Source organism: Mus musculus, chromosome 14, assembly GCF_000001635.26.
Source record: "Mus musculus strain C57BL/6J chromosome 14, GRCm38.p6 C57BL/6J".
Lineage (NCBI taxonomy): Eukaryota > Metazoa > Chordata > Mammalia > Rodentia > Muridae > Mus > Mus musculus.
Genome location: NC_000080.6, coordinates 52488870 through 52508082, shown reverse-complemented (window position 1 = coordinate 52508082; position 19213 = coordinate 52488870). Strand labels below are relative to the sequence as shown.

Sequence of the window (19213 nt, the reverse complement as noted above, 5' to 3'; positions counted from 1 at the left end):
GCTTCAGCTATATTGTGTTTCTCAAGGCCTACTGTAGAAGGATTCCTGACTTCTGGTGAAGGCTTGTTGCCTTGGCTGTTTGCTTTTGTGTTTTGCACTGAGATCTAAGCATGTTTGTTTGAGAGCTATGATGTTTGGGAGGTTTCTTGGTGTTGGTACCTGGTCTTGTTGTTGAGTGGGTGTTCTGTTCTTTGGTGGCTGTTACCCTCTCCAGATCCTAAGCAAGTGTGGTGGCTGTGGGGTTTCTGGTAAAGAGTACTTCTGTGGGTAGGTCATTGGCAGAAAGGAATGGAGATGGGCTATAAGGAAAGGCTGAGAAGACTGTGGAAAAGAGCTAGAGGTATGTGTCCACAATAGGAGTCAGAGTCCCCAAGGGATAGAGGTATGGGGGAAGGGGCTCTAGCAAACAGGCTGCAGTTGGATATATAACAAGTCTGGAGATAGGGGTAAAATGGCAAGGGGAGTCCTGGTTCTGCACCAAAATATGGAGTCACTAGTGAGTGGAGTTTGGTTGGGGGTGGGGGGCTTCTGCAAAAAGACTGCTACAAGACTAGGAGTAAAGTCTGAAGAAAGCAGGAAGAATAGTTAGAATTGCCTACTTGAGTTCCAGCCCAGTGTGGTCACTGGAGTCCCAGGTAGAAAATACTTGAGGGAATTGATGGTCCGTTCAAAGGAATGAAAATAGAGTAGCAAGAAAGGCTGAGAGGGTTGAAAGACCTACCTAGTTCTTCACCAAGTGACAGAATCCCTAGGAGATAGGGTGGAAGGAACGGCTCCTGAAAGTCTCCTGTGAGACTGGAGATATCATAATGGCAGACAGAAAGGATAGTGAAAAATGTCTACCTGAGTCCCAGCCCCAGGGATGTACATCTTCATAGAAGTACTTACTTTGGTCTTCTGTTCATATGACTGTCAAGGAGGTGGCACTGGATGATTAATCTTAGGTCTTGCAGATGCTGAGCAAGCACTAACACAAAACTATATCCCCAGTCTTTTCTATTTTTACCTCTTATTTTGAAACAGTCTCACTAAGTTGCCCTGCCTGGTCTTAAACTCACCATGTAGCCCAGCTAATCCACCTGTCTCAACTTGCCAAGAACCTAGGATTACTGGCTTGTACCAGCAGACAAGCCACATATTGTTTGTTACTTTTTGTTACACCTAAGTCCTTTGGAGGAGCCCAGAAGACCATGTGTGGATCCCAGATATTGGAACAAGAAGCTGTGAAGTTGAAGTTGCCAAGATGTTAGAGATGCCAGAGCTTTGGGACACCCACCAAGAAAAGCTACTAACAGAGAGTGGAACCAGCACAAAAGAAAGAAAGTTTGTTTTAGTCAACAAAGCAGAAAGGAGTTGAATATCAGACATGGAGATGCAGATGTTGGAGTTTGCCCAGCTTGTTTCAGTCTTTCTTTCTTTGGTCCAGTATTTCCTCACCATGACATTTTGGAATGGTGATTACATATATATATATCCTGTAAAGTGGGAAGTATGTGACCTGCTTTTTTATTTTGATTTTATAGGGAATTACTGTTAGGAGATTGCATTAATCTCAGAAGAGAGTTTGAACTTTGGACTTTTAAATATTGTTGAGATTGTTATAAACACTGAAGACTTTTGAAGTTGAACTAAATGAATTTTGCATTCTGTTATGGCTATAAGCCTATGAGGCCAAGGAGTGGAATGTAGTGGTTTGAATAGGTTTGACCTCCCCACACACAAATGCATGTGTTTGAATGCTTGGCCATAAAGAGTGTCACTATTAGGGAGTGTGGCCTTGTTGAAGGAAGTATAGCTTTGTTAAAGAAAGTGTGTCACTTCATAAGTGGGCTTTCAGGCCTCCTATGCTCGGGCTCCACCCCATGTAGAAGAGCGCCTCCCATAAATGACAGTCTCCTTCTGCCTGCCTTCGGATCAAGATGCAGAACTCTCAGCTCTTTTTCCAGCACCATGTCTACCCAGATGCTGCCTTGCTTCTTACCATAATGATAATGAACTGAACCTCTGAAACTCTAAACCAGCCCCCAATTAAATGTTGTCCTTTATAAGCGTTGCATTGGTCATAGTGTCTCTTCACAGCAATGGAAACCCTAAGACACTAGTGTTCCTTTTCTCCTCAAACTGTACATATTTCTCTTTGCCTTACTTGTTCTTTTCATTGTGGTTTATAAAAGGAATCACTAATAAACATGTGAAGCAATCAATAATAGACTCTCTTGAAATCACCTCTGCCAAGGACATTAATACAAAACTCTTCAATCTGGCCTCGGGGAAACTCTTAGGACAAGAAAAAAAAAAAAAAGAACAGGCACACTTTTTTTGTCAAAATATTGTAAGAATAGTCTCCAATATTATTGCCCCTAAAACCTGGCTACTATAGTCCAAATCACCCTCAGCTCAAAGTATAATAAGATACCAGATAACTCTATAAAGATGGCTATATTTTTTCTTTAAATTATTTCCAAAGATATTAGGGCAGATGTACATATGAACTCAGAGAGAATTTTATAGCACACTCTAGACCTGAACAAGTTCAAGCCAGACAAAATTCCACCATGGATGAGAGGAAGTGGGCATGAAATACCAGCCCTAGCCAAGAATCTATTAAATCCATTTTCTCCAACCAAAAGTAAGTACAGCAACCACACTCCACGGCAGGCCCAGTGCTCACTGTTTGGATTTGGTTTGGTTTGGTTTTTTAAGAAAAAGAAAGAGTATGAAGATGGATGGGAAGAGAGGAAGGTAGGATCGGTGAGGAGTTAGGGAGGGGAAAGAATAAGATCAAAATACAGTATAAGAAATTCTCAAACAATAAATAAAAACATTATTTTAAAAAATCATAATAAACAGGGTGGTAGCCTTTAATCTCAGCACTCAGGATACAGAGACAGACAGAACTCTGAGTTCAAGGTTAGTCCGTTCTACAAAGTGAGTTTCAGGAAAGCCAGGGCTACATAGAGAAACCCTGTCTTGAAAAGCCAAATAAATAAATAAATAAATAAATAAATAAATAAATAAATAAATAAATAAATATATATATATATAAAAGAAAGAAAAAACAAAAACTATGAAATTTTTCTCAAAAAAAAAAAAACCAAGATTAATTCTAAAGGCAAATAAAATGTTGTGTTGTTGTTGTTGTTGTTGTTGTAGAAGGTTGTAAGTTTTCTCTCCAGTGCCACATACACACACACACAAAAATAAATAAAATAAATTAAATAAAGATAAATGTGCTGCCAAGGACAGGGAAAAGGAAAGTATCTGAATACGGTTTTCTTAAGCCAATGTGTAAACAGCTCCTAAAAATTAAAAATGCAATTATCATATATATTTTTCAATCACACGGTAGGTATAAAAAAAGAAATAAATCAATAACTCAAAGAGACAGCTGCTCCTGGGTGTTTATTTAACATTTTCATCAAAATCAAGAAATGGAAATACCCTAAGTTATCATCAACTGATGGGTTGTTTTGTTTTGTTTTGTTTTTTACTTTTTTTATTTATTTATTCACTTTACAACCCCAAATCAGCCTTTCCTCTCCTCCCAGCACCCCCTCCTCAGGCAAGTCCTCCCCTATTTCACCCTCCCCTCAAGGTGTTACTCCCCCATAATAACCTCCCTCCGACCCCATGCACAATAAGTCGCCCCAGGACTAGGCAAATCCCCTCACACTGAGGCCAGACAAGGCGATCCATTTAGGGGCATGGGATCCACAGGCAGGAAGGCAACAGGTTCAGAGACAGCTCCTGCTCCAGTTGTTGAGAAACCCACATGAAAACCAAACTGCTACATACGTGCAGGAGCCTAGGTCCAGCCAGTGCTCACTCTTTGGTTGGTGATTCATCCTCAGGGAGTCCCAAGGGTCCAGGTGAGTGGACTCTGTTAGTCTTCCCAGGGAGTATCTGCCCTTTTTGGGCCCTCAATCCCTCTCCCAACTCTAACTGATGTTTTTTTTTTTTAAATGTATGTGTATAAAATAAGAAATACTGTGTACTAGCCACTTTTGAAAACTGGAATGTTGCCACTAGAGATAACATAAGTGAAAATGAACATAATTGTGTTAAATAAAAGTATCCATGCTCAGTAAAGTAAATACTGGATTATCTCACTACAATTAGAATATTTCTTAGAGAGACAACCGCCACCTTCCTGGTGAGAGCACAGGGGTCCGACCTGCCCGAGAGGTTTCTGTCTCAGGCCCCGGCAGGAGCCACCTTGGCTCCGGGACTCCGCGGAGGGCAGGCTGCACAGGTGAGAGTATGGAATACAGAGGCCAGCCATTTCTAGGACAGGCGAGAGCCATAGAGCTTCTGAGGCGGCGCCATCTTCGGCTGCAGACAACCGGCCACCTTCCTGGCCAAAGCAACACAGCTTCTGGGAAAGATCCTGCTTTGGCCTTCATCCCCAGCCAGGAGGAGGTCCAAACACCAGATAACTGTGCACCTTCCCTGAAAGGGGAGAGCTTGCCTGCAGAGACTGCTCTGACCACTGAAACTCAGAGGAGAGAGCTGGTCTCCCACATCTGCTGATAGAGGGTAACAAAATCAACAGAGGAGCAATCTCTAAACAAAGACAACTATAACAACTAACTCCAGAGATTGCCAGATGGCGAAAGGTAAACGTAAGAATCCTACTAACAGAAACCAGGACCACTCACCATCATCAGAACCCAGAACGCTCACTTCACCCAGTCCAGGGCACCCTAACACACCTGAAAAGGTAGACCTGGATTTAAAAGCATATCTCATGATGATGGTAGAGGACATAAAGAAGGAATTTAATAACTCACTTAAAGAAATACAGGAGAACACTGCTAAAGAGTTACAAGTCCTTAAAGAAAAACAGGAAAACACAACCAAACAGGTAGAAGTCCTTATAGAAAAACAGGAAAACACATCCAAACAGGTGATGGAAATGAACAAAACCATACTAGACCTAAAAAGGGAAGTAGACACAATAAAGAAAACCCAAAGTGAGGCAATGCTGGAGATAGAAACCCTAGGAAAGAAATCTGGAATCATAGATGCCAGCATCAGCAACAGAATACAAGAGATGGAAGAGAGAATCTCAGGTGCAGATGATTCCATAGAGAACATCGGCACAACAATCAAAGAAAATGGAAAATGCAAAAAGATCCTAACTCAAAACATCCAGGAAATCCAGGACACAATGAGAAGACCAAACCTACGGATAACAGGAGTGGATGAGAATGAAGATTTTCAACTCAAAGGACCAGCAAACATCTTCAACAAAATTGTAGAAGAAAACTTCCCAAACCTAAAGAAAGAGATGCCCATGAACATACAAGAAGCCTACAGAACTCCAAATAGACTGGACCAGAAAAGAAATTCCTCCCGACACATAATAATCAGAACATCGAATGCACTAAATAAAGATAGAATACTAAAAGCAGTAAGGGAAAAAGGTCAAGTAACATATAAAGGCAAGCCTATCAGAATTACACCAGATTTTTCACCAGAGACTATGAAAGCCAGAAGAGCCTGGATAGATGTTATACAAACACTAAGAGAACACAAATTCCAGCCCAGGCTACTATACCCGGCCAAACTCTCAATTACCATAGATGGAGAAACCAAAGTATTCCACGACAAAACTAAATTCACCCATTATCTCTCCACGAATCCAGCCCTTCAATGGATAATAACAGAAAAAAAACAATACAAGGACAGGAACCACGACCTAGAAAAAACAAGAAGATAATCCCTCAACAAAACTAAAAGAAGACAGCCACAAGAACAGAATGCCAACTTTAACAACAAAAACAACAGGAAGCAACAATTACTTTTCCTTAATATCTCTTAATATCAATGGTCTCAACTCCCCAATAAAAAGACATAGACTAACAAACTGGCTACACAAACAAGACCCAACATTTTGCTGCTTACAGGAAACCCATCTCAGGGAAAAAGACAGACACTACCTCAGAGTCAAAGGCTGGAAAACAATTTTCCAAGCAAATGTTATGAAGAAACAAGCTGGAGAAGCCATCCTAATATCTGATAAGATTGACTTCCAACCCAAAGTCATCAAAAAAGACAAGGAGGGACACTTCATACTCATCAAAGGTAAAATCCTCCAAGAGGAACTCTCAATTCTGAATATCTATGCTCCAAATACAAGGCCAGCCACATTCATTAAAGAAACTTTAGTAAAGCTCAAAGCACACATTGCACCTCACACAATAATAGTGGGAGACTTCAACACAACACTTTCACCAATGGACAGATCATGGAAACAGAAACTAAACAGGGACACAGTGAAACTAACAGAAGTGATGAAACAAATGGACTTAACAGATATCTACAGAACATTTTATCCTAAAACAAAAGGATATACCTTCTTCTCATCACCTCATGGTACCTTCTCTAAAATTGACCACATAATTGGTCACAAAACAAGCCTCAACATATACAAAAATATTGAAATTGTCCCATGCATCCTATCAGATCACCATGGACTAAGGCTGATCTTCAATAACAAAATAAATAATAGAAAGCCAACATTTACGTGGAAACTGAACAACACTCTTCTCAATGATACCTTGGTCAAGGAAGGAATAAAGAAAGAAATTAAGGACTTTTTGGAGTTTAATGAAAATGAAGCCACAACATACCCAAACCTATGGGACACAATGAAAGCATTCCTAAGAGGAAAACTCATAGCTCTGAGTGCCTCCAAAAAGAAACTAGAGAGAGCACACATTAGCAGCTTGACAACACACCTAAAAGGTCTAGAAGAAAAGGAAGCAAATTCACCCAAGAGGAGTAGAAGTCAGGAAATAATCAAACTCAGGGGTGAAATCAACCAAGTGGAAACAAGAAGAACTATTCAAAGAATTAACCAAATGAGGAGTTGGTTCTTTGAGAAAATCAACAAGATAGATAAACCCTTAGCTAGACTCACTAGAGGGCACGGGGACAAAATCCTAATTAACAAAATCAGAAATGAAAAGGGAGACATAACAACAGATCCTGATGAAATCCAAAACACCATCAGATCCTTCTACAAAAGGCTATACTCAACAAAACTGGAGAACCTGGACGAAATGGACAAATTTCTGGACAGATACCAGGTACCAAAGTTGAATCATGATCAAGTTGACCATCTAAACATTCCCATATCCCCTAAAGAAATAGAAGCAGTTATTAATAGTCTCCCAGCCAAAAAAAGCCCAGGACCAGATGGGTTTAGTGCAGAGTTCTATCAGACCTTCAAAGAAGACCTAATTCCAGTTCTTCACAAACTATTCCACAAAATAGAAACGGAAGGTACTCTACCCAACTCATTCTATGAAGCCACAATTACTCTATTACCTAAACCACAAAAAGACCCAACAAAGATAGAGAACTTCAGACCAATTTCCCTTATGAATATCGATGCAAAAATCCTCAATAAAGTTCTTGCTAACCGAATCCAAGAACACATCAAAACAATCATCCATCCTGACCAAGTAGGTTTCATCCCAGAGATGCAGGGATAGTTTAATATGCGGAAATCCATCAATGTAATCCATTATATAAACAAACTCAAAGACAAAAACCACATGATCATCTCGTTAGATGCTGAGAAAGCATTTGACAAAATCCAACACCCATTCATGATAAAAGTCTTGGAAAGATCAGGAATTCAAGGCCCATACCTAAACATGATAAAAGCAATCTACAGCAAACCAATAGCCAACATCAAAGTAAATGGTGAGAAGCTGGAAGCAATCCCACTAAAATCAGGGACTAGACAAGGCTGTCCACTCTCGCCCTACCTATTCAACATTGTACTTGAAGTCCTAGCTAGAGCAATTAGACAACAAAAGGAGATCAAGGGGATACAAATTGGAAAGGAAGAAGTCAAAATATCACTTTTTGCAGATGATATGATAGTATATATAAGTGACCCTAAAAATTCCACCAGAGAACTCCTAAACCTGATAAACAGCTTCAATGAAGTAGCTGGATATAAAATTAACTCAAACAAGTCAATGGCCTTTCTCTATACAAAGGATAAACAGGCTGAGAAAGAAATTAGGGAAACAACACCCTTCTCAATAATATAAAATACCTTGGCTTGACTCTAACTAAGGAAGTGAAAGATCTGTATGATAAGAACTTCAAGTCTCTAAAGAAAGAAATTAAAGAAGATCTCAGAAGATGGAAAGATCTCCCATGCTCATGGATTGGCAGGATCAACATTGTAAAAATGGCTATCTTGCCAAAAGCTATCTACAGATTCAATGCAATCCCCATCAAAATTCCAACTCAATTCTTCAACGAATTAGAAAGGGCAATCGGCAGATTCATCTGGAATAACAAAAAACCGAGGATAGCAAAAACTCTTCTCGAGAATAAAAGAACCTCTGGTAGAATCACCATGCCGGACCTAAAACTGTACTACAGAGCAATTGTGATAAAAACTGCATGGTACTGGTACAGTGACAGACAAGTAGACCAATGGAACAGAATTGAAGACCCAGAGATGAACCCACACACCTATGGTCACTTGATCTTTGACAAGGGAGCTAAAACCATCCAGTGGAAAAAAGACAGCATTTTCAACAAATGGTGCTGGCACAACTGGCGGTTATCATGTAGAAGATTGCGAATTGATCCATTTCTATCTCCTTGTACTAAGGTCAAATCTAAGTGGATTAAGGAACTCCACATAAAACCAGAGACACTGAAACTTATAGAGGAGAAAGTAGGGAAAAGCCTCGAAGATATGGGTACAGGGGAAATTTTTCTGAATAGAACAGCAATGGCTTCTGCTGTAAGATCAAGAATCGAATAATGGGACCTCATAAAATTGCAAAGCTTCTGCAAAGCAAAAGACACCGTCAATAAGACAAAAAGGCCACCAACAGATTGGGAAAGGATCTTTACCTATCCCAAATCGGATAGGGGACTAATATCCAATATATATAAAGAACTCAAAAAGGTGGACTCCAGAAAATCAAATAACCCCATTAAAAAATGGGGCTCAGAGCTGAACAAAGAATTCTCACCTGAGGAATACCGAATGGCAGAGAAACACCTGAAAAAATGTTCAACATCCTTAATCATCGGGGAAATGCAAATCAAAACAACACTGAGATTCCACTTCACTCCAGTCAGAATGGCTAAGATCAAAAACTCAGGTGACAGCAGATGTTGGCGAGGATGTGGAGAAAGGGGAACACTCCTCCATTGTTGGTGGGATTACAAGCTTGTACAACCACTCTGGAAATCAGTCTGGCGGTTCCTCAGAAAATGGACATAGTACTACCGGAGGATCCCGCAATACCTCTCCTGGGCATATATCCAGAAGATGTCCCAACCGGTAAGAAGAACACATGCTCCACTATGTTCATAGCAGCCTTGTTTATAATAGCCAGAAGCTGGAAAGAACCCAGATGCCCCTCAACAGAGGAATGGATACAGAAAATGTGGTACATTTACACAATGGAATACTACTCAGCTATTAAAAAAATGAATTTATGAAATTCCTAGGCTAATGGATGGACCTGGAGGGTATCATCCTGAGTGAAGTAACCCAATCACAAAGGAACTCACACAATATGTACTCATTGATAAGTGAATAATAGCCCAGAAACTTAGGATACCCAAGATATAAGATACAACTTGCCAAACGCATGAAATTCAAGAAGAACGAAGACCAAAGTGTGGACACTTTACCCTTTCTTAGAAATGGGAACAAAACACCCATAGAAGGAGTTACAGAGACAAAGTTTGGAGCTGTGACGAAAGGATGGACCATCTAGAGACTGCCATACCCGGGGATACATCCCATAATCAGCTTCCAAATGCTGACACCATTGCATACACTAGCAAGATTTCGCTGAAACGACCCAGTTATAGCTCTCTCTTGTGAGACTATGCCGGGGCCTAGCAAACACAGAAGTGGATGATCACAGTCAGCTATTGGATGGGTCACACGGCTCCTAATGGAGTAGCTAGAGAAATTACCCAAGGAGCTATAGGGAACTGCAACCCTATAGGTGGAACAACAATATGAACTAACCAGTACCCGGGAGCTCTTGTCTTTAGCTGCATATGTATCAAAAGATGGCCTAGTCGGCCATCACTGCAAAGAGAGGCCCATTGGACTTGCCAACTTTATATGCCCCAGTACAGAGGAACGCCAGGGCCAAAAAGGGGGAGTGGGTGGGTAGGGGATATGGGGTGTGGGTATGGGGGACCTTTGGGATAGCATTGAAAATGTAAATGAGGAAAATACCTAATTAAAAAAAAAAGAATATTTCTTAGATATTTTTAGATATTCTTAGAATGTTTATCTCACAGGAGTTGACATTAAACTGGAGCTTCCCTGAAGCTGGGGAAAGGGATGGGTTGAAAGGGTGGGAAGAAACTGATCAACAGTAACTGTACATAGTTTACACAGGAACAGAAAGTTTTGCATGCACAGTATGGCTGCTATAGATAATTTTACATGTTTCTTATTTGCTGTGAGACAAAATTTTGAAGGCCTTAATTATAATAAATTGATAAATATTTGAGAAGAATATGGATATGTATAATCAGATATAGACATCAAATAAACACATATCAAACATGACATGGCACCTGTCTTAGTTAGGGTTTTACTGCTGTGAACAGACACCATGACATAGGCAAGTCTTATAAAGGACTTATTTGGGGCAGGCTTTCAGGTTCAGAGGGCCAGTCCTTTATCATCAAGGTGGGAGCATAGAGACGTCTAGGCAGGCACAGTGCAGGAGGAGCTGAGAGTTCTACATCTTCACTTGAAGGCTGCTAGTGGAAGACTGACTTCCAGGCAGCTAGAAAGGGGGTCCGTTAGCCCACACCCACAGTGACACACCTACTCCAACAGGGCCACAACTTCTAATAGTACCACTCCCTTAGGCCAAGCATATGCAAACAGTCACAGTACCTCATAGCATGTTTACTTTGTGTGTGTCGTGAATAAGTTAAAAATAAATTAGCCAGGTATGGTAGGACACCACTTTAATCCCAGTACTTGAATTCAGAGGTAGGTAGATACCAGTGAGTTCAACACCAGTCAGGTTTACAAAGCAAGTTCTAGAACAGCCAGGGCTATTACACAGAGAAACACTGTCTCAATAAACAAATAAATAAACAAATAAACAAACAAACAAATGTAAATGGCTAGAAAGATTGTTAAAAACACTGGCTGCTCTTGCAGAGGGCCTGGGTTCGGTTCCCAGCACCCACATGGTTACTCAGAACTGTCTGTAAGTCTAGTCTAGTAAGGAGATCTGACACCCTCTTTTGGATTCAGTGAGTACCAAAGTATGCATGGGGTGCTCAGACATACCTGTAGGCAACACTCACATATATGAAAAAATGAATAAATATTAAAATATATACATTTTAATTTTTAAAAAAAATAGTGACATTCATCTCTCCATTTTGTATTCTTCTTCACTGATTTAAACAATAAATTCAAATAGCTACAACAAAGAGAAATGAAAAGGAGAACCAGGACAAGAGACTTTAATTTATACACACATTTGCTATTGTCTAAAGTATCAAACATTTGAGGCAAAAAAACTGACAGTAGGTTTTTTTTTTTCATTTCACTTTTTGCCTGAAAGGCATGTTTTATGCATAACAGTAAATGCCACACGCTTTGGAAATATCTCAAAAGTTCTAAAAATTATGCATTTTTTCTTTTTAATTTTGTTTTATTACATATATAAGAGAGGGAAAGAATGTGTGGGCATATATACACACCATATAATATACATGTGGAGGTCAGAGTTCTCCACTTTTGTGGAGTTGGTTCTTTCCTTCTACCTTTAGGGTGTCCCGGGAATTAAACTTAGGTTGCCAAATGCACATGGCAAGCCTTATCCTATTGAGCCATCTTGCTGGCCTTATTCATGCTTTAAGGAGAAGAAACTAAGGATCAAAGACCTTACACATTTCCCAAAGTTCAAACATCTACAACCTTTACAGTTGCACCCAGACTATCTAACTTTGTCTGTACAAAGCACTTACATATCAGAGGGCTGACAGAACCTCGCATCCACTGCCCTTCTCATGTCTGTGATCTCATATAACTTAAATGAGAAAATGCAGAGCCAACGCCTAGGGTCATTACCTAGCTTTCACATAGGGTCACTAAATAGTAGTACTTAATTTAGTTATATACACTATGCCCCAAAAAGCTGTAAAAGTTATGTCTGGTTTTTTGTTTTGTTTTGTTTTCATTAACTTCCCTTAGAGAGAAAAACCAAGGCGATTACATCAGCAGCCACAGAACTTACTTTTTCTAACTAGTGACTTGGCAAGCTGATGTTATGGTTTGGATGTTGCCTTGGAAATAAAGCCTTGATAATCCAGGTGCAACACCATCAACGCAACAGCTGCCAGCCACAGCTGTTTGCTTGCTTTATGATTCCCCTTCAGAGTTTAAGAGATGAATGTCGCATCTGGAACTAATGATAGAACTTGCACCTAAAGTGTGCAACAAGACCCTTCAGCCACACTGGGGTTCTGAGTAAGTCGGTGACCAGACAATTTTGTTTTTAAATTGTCCTGACAAACTGGTACAGCTCTGAAACTGGTTGCTCACAGCGTGGAATCCCTCCTCATCGCTGGGTCTGAAAAGACACAGAAGATACACTGTCCTTGTCGCACAACTTCAGTCTGCTGAACACCATCCTAGAAATTCTTGCTGCAGAGTTATTTGCATAGTGAGACAAGGGCAAAAAGTATAGATGCAAAGGGTTGGTTTGCTCAGGAATCTGGAATAGTGCCTCTCTGCCCTGACACGACAAGCAGGCTCTCCAGGACTACAGTAACACGAGATGTTCTGACTACCCAACTTGAAGAAAGTTGTTTCTTTTACTGGAAGATAATTTTCGTTGTATTCAAACTACCAGACAGAATACCCAAGTATCTTTGAAGGGACTGAGAGAATCAGAAAGAATTCAGGTGAGATTTATAGATATTCTTTCTTATTTTGCTCATCACCTTCTACATTTTCCTGAGATGTATAGTTACATATACTCTGTGTGTGGTGTGTGTGTGTGTGTGTGTGTGAGAGAGAGAGAGAGAGAGAGAGAGAGAGAGAGAGAGAGAGAGGGAGGGAGGGAGGGAGGGAGAAGATAGATTTTGACTTATTTAGTTTATCTTACATGTATGAGTGTTTTGTCTGCCTGTGTGTATCATGTGAGTTCCTGTGGAGGTCAGAGGAAGGTATCAAATACCCTGGAACCAGAGTTATGGATGCTGGGAGCCTAGCCCAGGTACTCCATGAGAGTGACAGATGCTCCTAACTCTGAACCATCTCTCTAACCCATATTTTTGACCTCAGTTATTTGATATCATTGGGCATTATGTTTTCCAAGCATCTTTTCCTGTGAGCTCACATAAGTCCAAGAAAAATGCTGACAGAAGATAGGATAAGGTAACCATATATATCACTGTCCAATGAGGAGGAAGCAGAAGTCTTTGCTTCAGACCAAATGTCATATGATGAATTTAAAATCAACCCCTGACCCTTCAACTTTCAGTTTTTAAACAAGAAAAATGACTGTAAGTCACTAATTAAATAACTGAAATAGTTTTCTGTAGCAAAAGAAAAAAATGTTAAATGCATGTTCTAAGAAAAATTATAAAATGTGAAATTAATCCATAGCTATGTAAAAAGATGTTGCTGTAAATTGTAACAAGATACTAGTCTAGTTATGTTTCAGGTGTTAATTGAAAGACCCCTGTCTAAAGGTATCCTGTTTGCCACAGCTCTATTTGGTTAGTGCCTCACTGTGACAATCTGATGTTAATCTTTCTTTTGACATAAACAGCATAGGGCTGTTTTGCATAAGGCTGGCACTGTGAATGACAGGGAATACTAGACATACCTGAGGGCAGAGGGGAAGTTTCCCCTAAGCAGTATTGGGAAGAAGTGTTTGTCCAGCAGAGTCTGATCCTGAGGAATGGTATAGGACAGACAGCACAAGATTAGGGGCTATGAGGGACAGACAGGTTCCCTGGGTGAGCCACCACTGGAAAGCTGTGTGCAAAGATAGCACATGAAGATTGGGCAAGCCTGGGAAATGAGCTCTCTGAAGAGCAAACACCAAGCAGACTCAGGACCCCCAGGAGAAGAAAGAGGGCATTAAGACACCTCTGCTTGACCTATTATGCTGGCCACCACAGAAGTTAAGAGCAATGATGAAGTGGATAAAGCCAGGGCCAGGAGACCTGAACTCTAGACCCAGCTATGAGTCCAATTCTGTGTGACCTTGAGCCTAGTTAGTGCTTTACCTCTATAGGCCTGATTTTTGCCATTTGTAAAATGGAAGAAGAGAAAAAAAAAAGCTAAACCCTCAACTCCCTTTGAGAACTAAAATCCTGAGAGTCATATATAGAACATACAATTGTTTAAAAAACAGTAGTGGTAGTGGAGAGAAGCCTCAGCAATTAAGAGCACTGACTGCTCTTGTAGAGGCCCCAGGTTCTCTTGATAGCACCTATATGGAAGTTTATAAGCATCTGTAACTCCACCGAAGAATCTGATGCCCACTTCTGACTTCCATGGGCACCAGGCATTCATGGTGCACATTAACATATGCAGGCAAAACATCCATGCACATGAAACATATATATATATGCATACAATACATCTATATATAATTGCATGGATAGATATAGATGATATATGGAAGCATAGATATATCTATACATAATTGCATGGATAGATAGATAGATAGATAGATAGATAGATAGATAGATAGATAGATAGATAGATAGATAGATAGATGGTACATAGATAATAAATCAGTAAATAAAATCTTTTAAAGTAGTAGTGATACTTGGATCAGAGGAAAGCTCATTTTAAAAAGTAAATAAAACAGCTTCTTTGGATTTACTCACAGACCTGTAAATCAAACAACAGAATGAGAATCTGAAAAGCTGGGATGATCTAGTCAACACACAGATGTTGCTAAGCCTGAACCTTGACCTCCAGGTTGAGGACAAACCTGTCTGCATCTTAGGGCTCCTAGGTTTGTGCAGCCTTCTCTAAGGAACTTCTCAACAAACATCACAGCCACATGACCATCTGTCCAGCAGCATGGCGAATGGCTGTGGTCCTCAAATACTGGCATTGTGAATGTCAAGTTCCCAACACCTGGGCAAAGCCACCAGGGGAGAAGAGATGTGGGCTAGTGGAAAGTACAATCAATGAGAAAACAATAGAGACTATATTTAAAGGCCAAGTTTATGGACCTTAAAGGACCTATTTAGAGCATGGATAACCTTAATCCATAACCTGAGCTGGTTGCAAAGGCACACACCAGCACACACCAGCAAACTCAGCAGGTGGGAAAGGAGGCAGAAGGATCAGGAGTTCAAGGACACCCTCAACTATATAGCAAGTCTGAGTTAGTTGACACTCTTGTCTCCAGAAATATATATATAAAGTAACTAAACACTGATGCATCTCCACCTTCCTCTTCAAGGTGATCTTTAATTTCTTGGTAAATCAAGGCTCACTACAGCATTATTTCCAAAGTGTGGGTTTAACATCTAGGGAAGGCGCTCCAAGAAGAATTTTTTTGAGAGTGAAGAATGTTTGTTTATTAGGAGCACTATAAGAACCACCCCCCTTGGAAGAAGGAAGCTTAGCTGAGTGAAGGGAAGAGATGTCCTCCTCTGTGGTCTCAGTGGCTCCACTCAGGTCGGTGAGAAGGCTAAAGCCAGGATGGTCTATTACACTTATCCTGACTTGGGGAACGAGAAACTCTCTTTATCCTACCAATGGCTGAACTGGAGCTGCCTTCCAAGGTGTACAGATAAGACACTTATCAAAGCAGCGTAACAGCTGAGGGCTGTCTGCTAGCAGTTCCCCCAACAGTTGCTGCAATTGGTCTCTCTGTCCTGAGCGGGTCTCTGGAAGACCCCCAACACCCACTGTACATACAGATTTCTTATGTCTTCCCCTTAACGTATATTTCTTTGGCTCCAGAGAAGATGTCATAGAGCCAAAGTTATATTTGCTACACTGTGGAGGGTCTTTGAGGATTGACCCTTATTATTGTTAAATGGGAGCTAAAATAATTGAGAAAATTGTTTCATTTGCAACTATGTCTACATTACACCTAACTGTCTCGCAAGAAGACACTATTTATTTTGAATTTGAAGAGCATTAATCGTAGTCCTTGCTTCTTTGCTGCTTTTCTGTTATAATCTAATATTTCAAAGCATCTGGCTATATGCTTTAGAGTTAAGAGAAGGTATTATGTATAGACGCCCAAGAGAATATCACACACACATTTTTGGAAATAGTTATTATATTCCTACAGAAATACTAGTTCTAAGTCTAAATCTACTGGAGGGCTCATGGTGTAGTCTTATGTTTTATTTATTTATTTTTATTTATTTGTTTATTTAGATTGTTTTATATAATGACCACAGTTTCCCTTCACTCCTTTCTTGCAAGTACCTCCCCACCCCCTTCCCCCTCATCCATTCTTTTTCTCTTCAGAAAAGGGCCTCTCGTGGATCTCAACCAGCCCTGGCATATCAAGTTGCAGAAAGACTAGGCACCTCTAATATTAAGTCTGGAAAAGGCAACCCAGTAGGAGAAAAGGGTTTGAACACAGGCAACAGAGTGACAAACAGCCCCTGCTTACAAAGTTAGGAGTCCCACAAGAAGACCAAGCTACACAACTGTAACATGTGTGGAGGATCTAGGTCAGCTCCTAGCAAAATCTTTAGTTGTCAGTTCAGTCTCTGTGAGCCCCTACAGAGCATTTCTTTTTCTTTTTCTTTTTTTCTTTTCTTTTCTTTTTTTTTTTTTGTTTTGTTTTGTTTTGTTTTGCTTTGTTTTTTTAAGAAACACAAGACAGGAGCTGTAGCTCAGAGACAAAGCAAGCACTTAATTTGTGTGAGCTTCTATCAAATCCCCAGCATCAAGGGAAGAGGGAAGAAAGAGGAGAATGGGAAATAAACTAGATACTTGGCTCATAGGTTCTAGATGTAGGTGTCATCGTAAACGACCAAAAAAAATTAAGGGACCAAATGATTAATGTATATGTTAAGTGTTACATTTGTTTCATGTTTTTTCCTTAAATTTTTGACAAAGAACTAAAAGAATGGAAAAGGCTGTCCTCATCAACCAAACTTCAGTGATGTCATTTCGGCTCACAGGTTTATCTACAAATCCGAAAGTACAGATGGCTATTTTTTTCATATTCCTCATTTTCTATGTCCTGACACTGGTTGGTAACATCCTCATTGTCATAACAATCATACACGACCACCGACTCCATACTCCCATGTATTTCTTCCTCAGCAATCTGTCCTTTATTGATGTCTGCCATTCCACTGTCACTGTCCCAAAGATGCTAAGTGACACCTTCTCAGAAGAAAAGCTCATTTCCTTTGATGACTGTGTGGTCCAGATATTTTTCCTGCATCTCTTTGCCTGCACAGAGATCTTCCTTCTTACTGTCATGGCCTATGATCGCTATGTGGCCATTTGTAAACCTTTGAGGTATATGACAATAATGAACTGGAAGGTGTGTATGGTGCTAGGAGGGGCCATGTGGACAGCAGGGACCATACACTCCATATCTTTCACCTCACTCACCATCAAGCTGCCCTACTGTGGTCCTAATGAGCTTGACAGCTTCTTCTGTGATGTACCTCAGGTGATCGAACTGGCCTGCACTGACACCCGTATCACTGAGATTCTCGTTGTCTCCAACAGTGGGATGATCTCTATGGTATGTTTTGTGATTATTGTAGTGTCCTATGCAGTCATCCTTGTGAGTCTGAGGCAACAGATCTCTGACGGCAAGAGGAAAGCCTTGTCCACCTGTGCAGCCCATCTCACCGTAGTCACTCTGTTTCTGGGACACTGTATCTTCATCTACTCACGCCCAGCCATCAGCCTTCCAGAGGACAAGATTGTATCTGCATTTTTCACGGCCATAACCCCTCTGCTGAACCCCATAATCTACACCTTTAGGAATGAGGACATGAAGAGTGCCTTGAAGAAGTTAATCAGGAGAAAAGAGGGGAAAGAAAAGTGAAAATGATAAGTGCTTAGGATTCTTGGTAATCTAAATCAAAGAAGCAACTATATATTGTATTTAACAGATGACATGACAACATTTCATTCTGATCCTATATATATCAATCAAAGTAACTGCTGTAACTAGTAATATTTTCCATATTCTAGACATTGTCATAGGGACTAATCACTTACTTAACTTTCTCTACAGCAGTAGTTACATGCTCATCTAACTACAAAGAAGCAAAAACTCACTCTGAGCAAATACCATGCTGAAAGTTACCCTGCTACAAGATCATAAAGATAGGACTCAGTGGCCCAGAATGTAGCTCAGTGCAGAATATGTACTTGGCATATAAGAGGCCCAGGTTGCATTCCCTACTTCAAACTACTTCAAACACACATTCTTTCTTCTCTCTCTCTCTCTCTCTCTCTCTCTCTCTCTCTCTCTCTCTCTCTCTCTCTCTCTCTCTCTGGCACAAAAAAGAGTCACAAAATTGGGTTTGGATTTCAATCAAATCCATCAACCCATCATTGCTCCAAGAGCTGGGAGAAAATACCAACCCGAATTCATTATCTCCTGCTTTTCAGTTGTCACCTCACTTACATTATTCATTCTGACATTTGCATAGATGACATACCAAAAGTGAGTAAATGAATCAAAGGACATTTGAGTTTAACTACTGACAAAGAAAGGTTCTGAACCACTAAAGTCACTAATCCTCTTGAGAGTTCATCCAAATCTGCCATCGGAGTAATGAAAGGGAGACATATTTCTCATTTCACAAATACTTCCTGAGCATCAAATTTGTGCTGGACACTAGATTTGTAGTTACAAATGCAACAAATAGACAGTCCTACATGGAGTGTGCAGTAGAGTACAAAGAAGAAGCACAATGTGAACAACTAAATGGGGTTACAGATGCAGCAAAATCCTGTTGGGGAATAGAGTGAGCACCATGACCATGCAGGGGAGGTGGACACTACACTGAGCAGTCCAGAGAAACCTCCTTGAGGAAGTCCCATTTTAGCTGAGGTGTGAAACATGGAAAAGGAACCAGCCATGAAAATCAGAAACAGAAAACAGTCAAGGCAGAGGAAATGGCAGGTGCAAAACCTCTCTTAGGAGAGATGACTTGTTCTCAGAAGTAGCAACCACTGTGGTTTTTA

General features: G+C 40.3%; 1 protein-coding gene and 1 further gene across 2 annotated transcripts; one reads left to right on the top strand and one right to left on the bottom strand.

Moving 5' to 3' along the window:
* The window catches only part of Tcra (T cell receptor alpha chain), a 1796232-nt gene that overhangs the window by 1716116 nt on the left and 60903 nt on the right, over positions 1–19213 (bottom strand).
* Positions 12388–18148, top strand: Olfr1507 (olfactory receptor 1507). 2 transcript variants are annotated; one of them, NM_001170918.1, is made up of 2 exons: positions 12388–12954; positions 17111–18148. In NM_001170918.1, the coding sequence occupies exon 2, from the start codon at positions 17121–17123 to the stop codon at positions 18060–18062; it is 942 nt and encodes a 313-aa protein (NP_001164389.1). In that variant the 5' UTR covers positions 12388–12954; positions 17111–17120; the 3' UTR covers positions 18063–18148. The 2 variants fall into 2 exon arrangements, with proteins under 2 accessions (NP_001164389.1, NP_065258.2); NM_020512.2 differs by lacking the exon at positions 12388–12954 and having other exon boundaries at positions 17037–18148.